The sequence below is a fragment of the Lutra lutra genome, chromosome 6, assembly GCF_902655055.1.
Source record: "Lutra lutra chromosome 6, mLutLut1.2, whole genome shotgun sequence".
Lineage (NCBI taxonomy): Eukaryota > Metazoa > Chordata > Mammalia > Carnivora > Mustelidae > Lutra > Lutra lutra.
Window position 1 is genome coordinate 71,470,980 of NC_062283.1, and position 13,255 is coordinate 71,484,234.

Below are 13,255 nucleotides of genomic sequence, written 5' to 3' on the forward strand. Positions count from 1 at the left end.
CAGAAAACAATATGAAGGCAAAGGAACACCACAGGTTTCCTACTTTTCCCTTCTTCTGCTTTGGTTTGTTTTTACAAGTGCTTGTATCTTTAGCTAAAAGCTAAAGTCAGCATTTTTATTTTTCTTAATCTACCACATAATAATCACGCCAAATTATTACCCTTCACTGGAAAAATAGCTTAACAGATGATTTATTCATTGTTATTATAAGGGGTGAAATGTTCATCTTCTAATAATCCCTAACCATACAGTTCTCATTTAAAGAATATGTAGAAACTGCAGCTGGAAGGTTAAGCTATAATCAGTTTGGTGTCAGGAAAGGAGACAATCTTGTGATAACTGACACTAGTTTTAGTTTCTTATATATTAATTTTTACGTATCCTTTATTGATATTTTACTTACTGCCTTAAAAAAACAGATGAATGAACTAAGAAATAAGTGAACACTGTTTTACTTCAAAGCTCTTTTTCATAAACTATGAAAGCACACAAGATAAATCCTGCTTGTTCCTTCTGGTTGGTTCCTTCCCACCTGAGGAAATTCTATTACTGGTGATCAGAATATTAACCTTCTACAGGTTTTCCTAGGAGGCCTTGGGTCTTTCATGGGCACACTCTCCAAACACTAACATGTGTGTTTATTATTACATACAATTCAATGCATCAATTAACAGGTCTATATGAATGAATGGTTGGCATTGGGTATTTTGGTATAAGAGATAAGGGGGCCAGAAGAAGAAAAGATAAGCCTAGTCCTCAAAATCTTGTTGAATATAAGATGTTGGACATACTCCAAATCCAATATGGTATTTATAATCTGTGCAATAAATAGCGTCTCTGAACTAACTGGCAAGTCTTCATTTTCCCTGTGTCAAATACATGGTATTTGCTGATGTAAAATGCCTTTTACTCTCTAAGTTTCAATGTGTAATGTATAATCTGCAGAGCTTTTGATTTTCTAAAGAAAGTGTTCGTCTACGGCCATACCACCCTGAACGCGCCCGATCTCGTCTAAAGAAAGTTTTCTGTAAATGCTAAATGAATGGAACTGGTGATAGCAATGACAGAACAGAGGGCTTATTTCTAGCTAAAGGCAACTTTATAATAAATGGTGACAAACACATTCAGTAGGTGCTTTGCCTGTGTTTTCAAGATCTTTCGAAGCCACTGCTTGGATGGTTTTCAAACTAAAGCAACAATAACGATCATTTACTATATTGTTTGCCCTCGATTTTTAGGTGAAAATGACTGGGGTAACTTCAAATGATCACTTGGAACAGTCCTTTACTATCATTTTAATGAATTATACTTAGGTTGTTTCTAAATTAGTCAAATAGAAACTTTACTTTTAGATACAGCACTTGTTATTGAATTAATCAATAACTGATTATTGAAGTAACTGACTTCGATAGCAGTGATAATGTGAAAAATGTAGTGTCCTGAAGAATGGCTAAGAGCACTGATTTTATCAGATTTGGGTTCAAATCCCAGCTCCTCCACTCACTGGTTATGTCCTAGGGCAAATTATCTCACTTTGCTGAGCCTACAAGTTTTGACCTACAAAATGGAAATAGTTATATTTATGTCACAGGACCACAGTGAAAATTAAGTCAGAAAATGTTTGTATATTACTTCTTACAATATCTAGAATATAATATACGCTCAACAGCTAAGTATCAGCTATTACACTAAGCCTTGTTGTTAAAACTTTTCTGTAGTAAGTCATAAATGATGTCATTTGCAGGGAACTACAATTCTTACTTTGTAGCAGCCTCTGTCTTTGTGCCGCTTCATCTTCTGCAGCCCATTTACCACGGCAGCCACCCCCAGCCTGACCCGTCTCTGATCCCCTGCTGCATTGGCAGTTATCCGGACACAACCTCCAACTTTACTACTCTGCATGTGTCAGATTGGGGTTCCCAACCAGACTGTAAATTCCTGAAGGGCAAGGATTATGCCATTTATCTTTTCATTCTGCAGAGGTTTGTAGCAATGGATAAATGAAAAAAGCGCTGTTGACGGACACTTCCATCCGTTATTATTAGTGACATGTGAAAGAAAAATAGCTTAGATTTTTTCAGTGCAGAAAGAATTCAGTTTAGATGTACTGGATGAAAACATCTTATTTTCTATCAAAGGATACTTTCATGTTCATGCTAAGCTTACATAAGCACTACTTTGCTGATCCAGATATTATAGATTTTGGTTAAAATCTAGAGTCCTATATGAAAAAAGAACTTTGCCACAGCCTGGTCCATTTAGCAGGCAATCCATGATCAAAACTGTTATTTCCATGGAGTACTGTTTAGACAACTATAAACTGTTAATATATTTGACATAAATTTCAAACTATAGGTTGGTGATTCTTGGGTGGATGGGGGCAGTCTCTTGACCAAGAATTACTTTTGACCCTAGATACTGAACTCCTGTATTTCCACAGTTGTTTGCCTCATCGTTTTAATGAAATGGCAGCTCATAAATATTTTATAAATGAGGCATTTGGAGAAATCTACGTTAAAAGAAAAAGAAAATGGAATTTGGAGAAATTAAGCACTTTTGATCTGTCTGGTAGGAGAGAACAGGGATGTAGAATAAGAAATTAGACATACCTGTTTCTGCCAAGGGACACATTTGTGCTATGAGTTTTCTTTACAGACTCAGGGTGAGTGAGATTAAGGTCTGAGTAAGAACAGGAAATACTTAAAGCAGGGAATGTTGAGGTGAATTAAGAAACAATCGTTAATACCCAGCTGAAGTTCACCAGCCATTTCCATTTTCTGACCTACCTTCAATGTAACTTAAATATTAAAAAGCAAGTGGAGGGGCGCCTGGGTGGCTCAGTGGGTTGAGCCTCTGCCTTCGGTTTGGGTCATGATCTCAGGGTCCTGGGATCGAGCCCCGCATCGGGCACTCTGCTCGGCAGGGAGCCTGCTTCCCCTCTCTCTCTCTCTGCCTCTCTGCCTACTTGTGATTTCTCTCTCTGTCAAATAAATAAATAAAATATTTTTTTAAAAAAGCAAGTGGAAATTCCTAGGCAAACAGTAAAAGCAACAGTTTTAAAGTTATTTGGAATAAGAAGAGGAAAGAAAAAGAATAAGCTCTCAAACCTTCACAGACACAGGTCTGGTCAAGGCCTTGGGAATGTGTATGGGGAGCAGAAGCTGCTGGCTTTAGGGGCAGGCTGCCATCTGCCTTTTCTAGGGCTGGAAACAGTAACCTCAGAGAAACCGACCAAAGTTTCACAGTTCTAGGATAACTTTTTTAGGGACTGAAATTCTGGAAATCCAAAAGACTTTTCAACTCCATACTACAGTCTTCAGTGCCTGTCAGTTTTGGTAAAAAGTTTCTGATTAAAACTTTCAGATTACCCCTTTGAAGGCAATCCCCTCGGTGTCTGATATCTTTACCTTTAGCCAACGAGTGCCATGTCAATTTTACAGCCCTAGCTTCTACCAACAACTGAAAAAAAGCTCCCTTTATTCTCTTATTCTTTCTTTTCACATTACATATTTAAAATAATACATTTGTTTTAAAAATCCTTTTAAAATATCAAATTTTATTAAGAATATCTCATGATATTTAAATGTGGCTATTGCGGGGTGCCTGGGTGGCTCAGTGGGTTAAAGTCTCTGCCTTCGGCTCGGGTCATGATCTCAGAGTCCTGGGATCGAGCCCCGGCGGCGCACTGGGCTCTCTGCTCAGCGGGGAGCCTGCTTCCCTTCCTCTCTCTGCCTGCCTCTCTGCATACTTGTTATCTCTGTCAAATTAAAAAAAAAAGAAAAATGTGGCTATTGCAGAAGAGAGTACTTTTTAAAAAAACTTTTTTAGAGTACTCTCTTGAGCAGCACTGCTGATTTACAAAACCTCTTATTAATTTTTCCAGTAAAACTCGTCCCTACCTACTATATTCTTTATAAAAACAATAATTTTAAAATTCAATGTAGAACACTTCCATTCTATACATGTGGGCTGATATTAATCCTTGCCCTTCCACAAATACTTTTTTTTTTTTAAGATGTTTAAGATTTCATTTATTTATTTTAGAGAGAGAGCGAGCACAAGCAGTGGGAGGAACAGAGGGGGAGGGCAAAGGAGATAATCTCCAGCAGACTCTGCCCTACGCAGAGAGCCTGACACAGGGCTCAGTGACACAGGGCTCAGTCCCACAACCCTGAGATCATGACCTGAGCTGAAACCAAGACTCAGACACTCAACTGACAGAGCCACCCAGGTGCCCTTTTCCACAAAAACTTTAAAGTTTGATTCTTCCCAGGCTCCCCAATGAGAACAAAAGCAGCGAGATGAGTTGAGATAGGGCAAAAGAAAGTTATGAGAGGTTTGATTAGCCTCAAAATCAAAATATAACCAAGATGACATCGCAATAAACCCTTCTGGAGCCCTCAGATTTCCAGAACAGCTCTGAGGCTCACAGTCTCTGTTTTGCCAAACATTGTAGATCATCCAGACCAACTGCCATCATGAGACCTAAGTCACTACCAAGATGCTGTACACCCTATGCTTGACTGTCTCTGGGAAAAGAAACTCAACATCATCTGAGTCCCATGGTGAACCCCTTATATTATTAGATATTGAGTCAAAAATCTACCTTCCTGGAGCTTCAGCCTACTGAAACCCAATAGTATAATATCTTCTATAACAGTAATTCCATTTCTGTATGACAACCTTCCAATTAATGAAAAGTTGGCTGTCATGTCCTTCCTGAGGCTTCTCTATGCTAAACACTCACAGTTCTCTTCAGTATGGTTTTCAGTTCCTTCCCAATTCGGGCAATTGGCCAATAGAAACACTGAGATCCCTCAGAGGACAAAATCAATGTGACTCCTATAGGGGTGTTACCAGCACAGAGGAGAGAGGAATAATCACCTACTTTCTTCTAGATAGCAATAAGAGTACAGTAACATCTGACACAGTCATACTATCTGATGCATTTTATTTAACCAAAGGCTAAATCTACTACAATTTTTAAAGTTGCTGCTGTTAAGCAAGGATATACTGAGAAGACCAAAGTGGACAAAAGTCAATAGATCTGCGTGCATATTCTAGTTCTGCTACTTAAGTCTCCATGTGACCGTGGGCAAGTTGGGTTCTTCCTTTATAAAACAAGTGGCTGGATAGGGATGCTAAGCCAGCTTCGTTCCTGTTATGTATCACCTCCCACCTCCACGCGAGTTTCTATTCTCAAGATGAGTAATTAAGCCTTCACACTCACTTTCCAGTGCTCTTGAGAAAAGAGAAAGTTATATAAGTTATATAAGCTAGCAAAAGCTAATTCTCACCAGATTTGCAGCTGTCTACTAAGTCATCTTCCAAGATAACCTTCATAGATCGTGGAATACTTCCAACAGATAGCCTTTGCACCTAGCAAGGAAAAGCAGACACATACTGAGTATGCTTAAATACATGCTTACTAGAAGCCTAGCAGTTCCTGAAATTACTGTTTCTATTTCCCTGGTATTATCATACAATTAATTTAATTATGATTGGGATTTATAGAATTTTCTTGAAAGTTGTGCTTATTATCCATTTACAAACTCACTAAAACCAGAGTAAAATAAAAACACCATTATGGAAAAATATCTCCAAATATAATCTACCTTGTGGATGGTCAAAATAAACATGCATTCCAATTAGTAAACATAATTACAAAGTTACTTACCTAGAAGACACGTAGTTTTTTCCTGACCTCTAGTCCCAAGACTTGGGGCCAGTCACGGTTCCTTTGATTATTCCTTAGTGACAGAACCCTGGTTTTATTCCACGTGGACATGTACATAATAAAAAGACTATATTTCCCAGCTCCCCTGCACCTAAGCATGGTCACATGACTAAGCTCTGGCCAATGTAATATGAGTAGAAATGGTGTGAGAGACTTCAAGGAAGATGGCTTGGAGACTTGGGGTAGATGGCTGATGCTGTTGACTGTCCCTCCATTTCCCTCCTCCCGGCCTAGCATACGGCAGTGACAGAGTTGTAACTACCATCCTGGACTAATAATAGAGGCCACGTGTTAAGAACAGTGTATAAAGAATGACATGAGTTTGAGTCCTCAACACTGAATGCACCTTTGTGTTTCATCGGCAAGTAAAGGAAAACCTTGCACACTCTGACATGTTAAAGAGTGTCTATGTATGCCTTAATGGACACAGCAAATAAAATTGGGCCTAAATCCCAAATCCTGACCACTCCAATGTTTAGCAATCACTTAAACCCATTTAATTTTTCTCCTATCCCTTAAATACAGCTTGTTTGAACTTTTTAAATATTCACTTAATTTTAACATAATTATTGTCAGTCCACAACCCTTTTGCCAATGCTTTCTATACAGAGATAATTACTGTATGTCTCTAAAGACTGTATTCTAATATATGTGCAACTATATTGTGTGATGACACAAGTTCCATTTGTAGTCCTGTATTGGTTTCCTCGTCCTGGTAATTTGCCCACAGCTGAAAAAACCTTTTTCAAAGTTGTTATTTTTCTCATTTATCTGATCATTTACCTGTTCCTGAATTTTGATTTCCTGATAATCTCTACACCTAGTTGGAGATGAAGACAAGCCTGAGAGGCAAGTGAATTTTGAAGAATCACAGCTCTCCAAGCTGGGACAGGAGGATGGCTGGCAGAAGGTATAGTACTGCTCAAAGTCAGCCTTGACCACAAATACATGTTTGCATTTGTTACACATGTAATCCCGCTCAAACTCCAGGATCTTCACCAGACTTGTTCGAATTACTGTCCCAGTGACAGATAAAAAGTGTCCCACATCCTTGGTTTTAGGGATGTGCTCCCTCACCAACTCAGGACAAACAGGCAAACCTAATGAGAGAAACAACAAAAACCCATCAACTTACATCTTGGAATTTGACTCCATGGAATATATTCTTTTCATATTTCCTAGGGAAGAAGGTGTAACTTCAGAACAAAAATTTGAGTTCTTTTTAAGAAAAAAAAAATCAGATCAGCTCAACCAAGAAAAGAGAAAAGGATTATTTTGAAAAACAATGATCAGTGGACTTTTTCTAAAAGTACATAACCAGGAGCACCTGGGTGGCTCAGTTGGTGAGTACCTGCCTTCATGTCATGATCCCAGGGTCCTGGAACCAAGCCCTGCCATCAGGCTCTCCACTCACTGGGGAATCTGCTTCTCCCTCTCACTCTCCCTCTGTGCTCTCTCTCAAACAAATAAAATCATTAAAAAAAAATAAAAGTGTATATCCAAATGACATAATAACCAGAATTTTAAAAAGGGCTGGTTTTCATAAGAGGGCCGTCACAGTAGAATCTAAATACAGCATGTAATTATAACCTCATTCAACAAAAAGCATACTACCACAGGCAACACATAAAATCAACTGATGACTGAGTAAACCACAAAGCTGAGTGATAAAGGGAGGGAGGGTAGCATAATGACCAGATCCCCAAGCGCTAGAAGGCTCTTACTTTTTTTAGTTAAGTTCAGAATTTATTAATATATAAATCTGTTTCCAAGCCTTGAATCACCTAGAGGTTTAACCATAACAGCACCATTTATTCCTTAAAAAACTTGTTTTTCACCATTAATGAACAGGCAACTCTTTAAAAGGTACAAATGGCCAAAGAAAATCCTTTTTTTTTTTTTTTTAAGATTTTATTTAATTTATTTGACAGAGAGCAAGCGCCCAAGCAGGGGGAGTGGCAGGTAGAGGGAGCTTAAAATAAGCTTCAAATAAGCTTAAAATATAAAGATAAGGCCATATGTTAAGCAAAAGTGACCATATACAATCAAAATCTTAACACTAAAAAAGATGCTAAGACAGTGTTTTCCTAGAAATGTAAACTTATTTTAAATTTTCTGTCTTACTACATATGTTACTAAGTATGTTCTTCAACAGTACCAGAGAAAGGGTGGTGGTAGTGTGTGATGTACATCAAGCCCCTCATCGGGCTGTCTGCTCAGCGGGGAGCCTGCTTACCTCTCTCTCTCTGTCAAATAAATAAATAAAATCCTAAAAAAAAAAAAAAATCCCAGAAGACAAAGAGCCACGTATATCCTGTAAAGACAAACCAGAAAATGTCTTAGGTTCCTAAGGAGACTGAAACATGGAGGCAACCTGTTTTCATAACTGAATGCCTTTCCTGGAGTCCAAGATGAAGCTGCAGTACACCTAAAACCAGACTACTTCCATCCCTGGATCATTCTGCTCGGGACACCTCCATCCCTTCCTTACCTTCTCTTCTTAAAATCTCCAGTGAATCTGCTAGAATTCACTCCTTGCTCTGTGGGCTAATATATCTAGCACCTACCACGAGTGAGGCATGCATCACACAACATAAAAGCTGCCACTAAGTTCCTTTACAATTACGTTTAACATGCACATAGACAGGTAGCTTTGCATATGAACACCATTGGTAAACAACTGACAATATAGCTATCTCCCCTATAGCCTTGAGCTTCTTTAGATGAGGGACTATACCCTACTATTTTGGTTTCCCAAAAGACTAGCAAATGCCTAAACTTAATATGTTTGTAGAATGAATGTGCCATGGTAATAACATAATTTGCAGTTTACTTTTTCAGAAAATTAGAAAAAAAAAAAAAAAAAGACTAAATTTACCTGAAACCAATAGGGTCACCTAGGCGGACAAAATTTTGATGTTTAAGCTAAGCATGGAAACATATTTAAACATAAGGACAGCCTAAAACTAAAACCATTCTTAAATACCATTTCAGTAACATTAACTAAAATCCCTTTTAACAATCTTTTTGCCAACATTATTATAAAGTAATATTTGTTCTTGATCCTACCAAGAGATTATCTAGTGTCCTAATGCTTAAAGATTTGTAATACTCCTAATTTTATTCTAGATAAAATACTACTTTTTCAATTAAATCAAATATATGGTCTTTTGGAGGGGATCTTAATTAGTCTCCAAAAAGTTCTATTATACTGACTCATCTTTTTCGAATCACAGCAAGCATTGTTGTTGATTATAAATCTCCAACTTTCTGAAATGTACTATAAAGTATTTCTAAACAAAATAGTACATGTGTTCTCCAACTTAATCCGCAGTAATTTAAAGACAGAGCTTTGCCACAAGCTAATTGCTCCACTACAACATCTTAAAAATTAAGATATTTAATCTGTCATTCATTCGACAAAAACCGAGTGCCTAAACAGGTGACCAGCATAATACTAAACTTGAATTATAAAAATAGTAAATTTCCTAAAATTGTTTTGAAGACCACAAGGTAGAATGTACCACTTTCCTAATTCTTGGTATGATCAATTCTTTTGTTAGTAGTCACGAACGCTCATAAAGCTGTTCTGAATTACAATTTTATACACACATATTGATGTATGTATATGGGCACACTAACATAATGTTGTCTCCATACAGTCTCCTTCCCCCCAGTTGGCATGGATAATATCCCAGCATTCCAAATGTCCAGAGGAACAATATAAAATCATTACTCTGCTCTAAAAGTGACTATCAACTACACAATAAATATATTTTAAGTATAAATATCAATTATGTCTTAGTGCTCTGAGTTCAATATGTGTTAAAATTTCTCAAAATGTTCCTAGAGAGTAAGTAGCAGTAAAATCCTTAAGAGATTTACCTGATATCCTGGCATGAAGGTTCTGCTTCATAGAGGCACCTTCAGGTTGAGAAAGGGACTGGAGAATTGTCAAGGCCGATCTTCGCAGAGCACTATCAAAAACTGTTAGTACTTCATTTGGGAATGCGTTGAAATATTCCCCAATTTCCATGTTAGTCTCAAAAAGTGTCATGGCATTAACTACAACTGGGTAATGAGCATCTTCATCACTTTCCTTCAAGATTAGAAGAATATCATTCTTATGGTATTCCGAAACATAGGATTCAAACACTTGACCAACCAGTGTAACTTGATCACTATTCATTTTGAATCTAGGTGATTAAAAAAAAAAAGGTGATTAAAGAAAAAGACCGGATTATAACTTTGATATTGTGACTTAGACACAAGTTAACAAAAAAATAACAAAACAAACTGGTTGTAAATTGTTATGGGCCACACTATAAACTCAAAATATTATCTGAATTAAAATCTTCACTAGATCTGAATTACCTGTTACAGTCACTTAGTAAATGTATTTTTTAAGAAAGTGAAGCTAAACCAAAGTCAAAGAATTCTGTTTATACTGATCATTGAAATCCAAAATGGTCCAATGGCTTTCCCTTATCTTTTCCCCAAACTTCCTCATTAACCCTGTGAAATGATATGAAAAAGGCCTTTCCCCATTTTTTAACCACATTCTATATACACATTTGTTCTCAGGTATAAAATCTTGAACAGCAGTCTTTTGGCTAACATTACTTCTTTGCATGTGTTGTAGTTCTAGGTTTTTTTCATACAAAGAACATATCCTCCTTTCTCTCTTTCATTCTCTTTCATTACACACATACATATTCATGGATTTTCTGCTGCATAAATGGAACATACATGGATAGCCAGTTCTGACTTGAATAGTTAACAGATCTGCTTCAGAAATTCACATTTTGAGGTGAATTTGTTTCTCATTTTCTCCTCCTAACCTAGAAAACCTATTGGCTTCAGCAAAAACAGCTGTCAAGAGTGTAAAGAAACTAGGTAATTAAACTGAGGAAAGAGAAGGAAAATTGGTCTTTAAATGATAAATAACTAGGACTGGAAAATAAATATACTATATTACATTACTTCACCTATCTTATTCCTCTGGCAATATGTATTTTTTAAATTTGTACCTACAGATTAAAAGAACCCACCCCCATTCTGTTTTCATGTATACAGACAGGTATCTATCATACTAGTATACCATACTGGGAAATAAAAAGCACAATAAAAGATCCTCAATGCCCTCAGAGAACCAAGGGACAGATCAAATCAAACAGTGCCCTAACAGTGGTAAAAATGTAGTATGAATAGGAGTACAAAGGAGAGGATTAAATTTAAATGGACATGGCAATGGGCAGTTCCAAATAAACGGCTGAAATCGATGATCTAAGAAACTTTTATTTGGTTTGGAAACAGAGAACTGGAGGACAAGTGTGATTTAATTTGACATTTCATTCACCCACCATTTATTTATGGTATTTGGTCCAACATTTATTGTATTTGGTCCAACAAACAGACGATAGAAGATGACTTATGAAGTTCACATTTCAGCATCCTATGTGTTACACAGGCTCTTTAATATTTTGCCTTTTAGGGAACCTACTATTCTAGAAGGTGTAGAAGAAATAAATGGGTATGTGTCATAGGCCAAGAATTCTCACAATTACAGGACACCAGTGTGAGACTGACAGATGGGTATACGTATATCCAGGAGAATGAGTGAGAACAAATTATCGCCACTACACTGATAATTTGTTTTGATTAAGTAATATAAATTCAGTCAAGGGTAAAGCAGAAAAAGCACTTGGAAATAATTGATCCTACAATATATCCAGATCATGGCCTTTGCTTAAAACAAACAAACAAATAAAAAAACTGGACTCCCAAGAGTTGCTACAAATGAATCTCTAAGATTCTATAAATGCATATTAAATTTGGAGCCACAAGTTGAGCAATTTAAAAGACAGCTCCACATAGGGCAAAAAGGTAGCTGCAATTTCATGGTTCAAATTAAAGTCAGATTAAATTCTGCCTAGTCTTTGCTGAAATGGCAGCTTTGAATAAAGAAAAAAAACAGCATCCCCTTTCAAAATCTGCGCAAAACTGTTCAACTCTAAGCAGTTTGCTACCCCTATAAACATGCCTACCCTTATTGTTCTACAACCTTCAAGTTCCCTTTCCTTTTACTTATTGAGTGAGGTCAAAATAACAACGACATGCTACTTCATCCTTTGGACCGCGTGAAGCGTCCACGAGAGTCAGGAGAGCTACTAAGCGGCCACTTCCAACTGGACCACCGGGAATCCCCGCCCGCCCAGCGGCCGCGCCGCACCCACCGGGAGCCCCGCCCCCTTGTCTGTCCCCGCGGCGCCGCGTCCTAGGACCCGCCCCCCTCGCCGGCAGCCCGCGACTTCCAGGCACCTCCTCCCCGCCCGCCCGCTCGGCCGCCCGCGGGCGCTCGGCAAACGTGGAGTCGGGTTGTACTCAGAGAGCTGCTTTCCGCTCTTCCGTCTCTGGACGCAGCCCCTGCCCTACGAAACCTCAGCAGGACTCTGACACTACCCGGGCTCGGCAACCCGGCAGCTCGGTCGCCCGACCAATCCCGGAGTTGAATAGTTTGGGAACAGATGGGAGCGAGACTTAGGACGAACTGGGGGAGAAAAACATAATAGGAACGGGGAAACGAGGCTGCGACTGTCACTTACTGGCGGCACGAAGTGTCGGAAGTCACCGAGACACGCTGCTCCCGAGGCCAAGGGGCGCTGAGAGCTCCGGCCTGGCGGCGGGAGCTCGAGGAGGCCGCTGGGGGCGGGGCGGGGCGCGTGCGCCGGCTGCTTGAGGCGCCGGCCGCGGGGGCGCGCAGGCTCCGACGGATCTGTGTCGCGCCTGGGCGAAATAGACACGGCGCCGGCTCCTCGGCCGGGCCCGCGCACCCGACCGACGCCGAGCCGCGCACCGCCTCAACTTCGCCGTTCAGGTGGCTCTTCCGGGTGGAGAAGCGGGCGGGCGCGCGCCCCGCCTGGTGCCGCGGGACGCGAGAAGGTGGGGCGGTGGGCGGGGCCAGGAGGGCCGGGGCAGGCCCCGAGGAGTTCCAGGGCGGGGCCAGGCTGAGCCTCCCGACCCAGGTGGAACCAGGAGAGTGGGGCTGTGCAGGGCGCAAGCTGCCTGGATGGTTCGCGCTTTGGGTCTAAGAACTCCGGCAAACACAAGGTCACAAAGATTTTCTGCTGTGTTTTCCTCTATAACCCTCCCCCTCATATATCATATTCCCCACACACTCAAAGCCTCTGCCATGTCAACGTACTCAACAGAGTTGTGCATTTGTTGCGGTGAACATACACTGAAACATCATCATCACCCAAACTACAAGGTTTACGGTCTTGTTCGCTCTTGGTGTTGCACATTCTATGGGTTTTAACAGATGTAGTATAGTAACATGTATCCACCGTTGTTGTATTATGCAGAATAGTCTCCCTGCCCTGAAAGTCTGTGCTCTCTTCATCCCCTCTCCCACCTAATAATCTGTAGCAACAACTACTCTATTTACCGTCTCCATAGTTTTTCCTTTTCCAGGATGGCATGTATCATTGACACAGGTTTGAATTGTATGGGTCAACT

General features: G+C 39.6%; 1 protein-coding gene across 6 annotated transcripts in view; it reads right to left on the bottom strand.

Moving 5' to 3' along the window:
* The window catches only part of MCM9 (minichromosome maintenance 9 homologous recombination repair factor), a 90,446-nt gene extending 77,783 nt beyond the window's left edge, over nt 1-12,663 (bottom strand). For 4 of the 6 annotated variants that reach the window (XM_047732940.1, XM_047732943.1, XM_047732942.1 and 1 more), the window contains exons 1-4: nt 12,343-12,474; nt 9,623-9,933; nt 6,521-6,837; nt 5,298-5,379 (exon numbers count right to left, since the gene is read on the bottom strand). In XM_047732940.1, the coding sequence (XP_047588896.1) occupies nt 5,298-5,379; nt 6,521-6,837; nt 9,623-9,926 (703 nt within the window). In that variant the 5' untranslated portion in view covers nt 9,927-9,933; nt 12,343-12,474. Of the gene's footprint in view, nt 1-5,297; nt 5,380-6,520; nt 6,838-9,622; nt 9,934-12,342 lie in introns of all 6 variants that reach the window. The other 2 variants (XM_047732941.1, XM_047732938.1) reach the window with 2 other exon arrangements.
* Between the last annotated feature and the right edge of the window lie 592 nt (nt 12,664-13,255).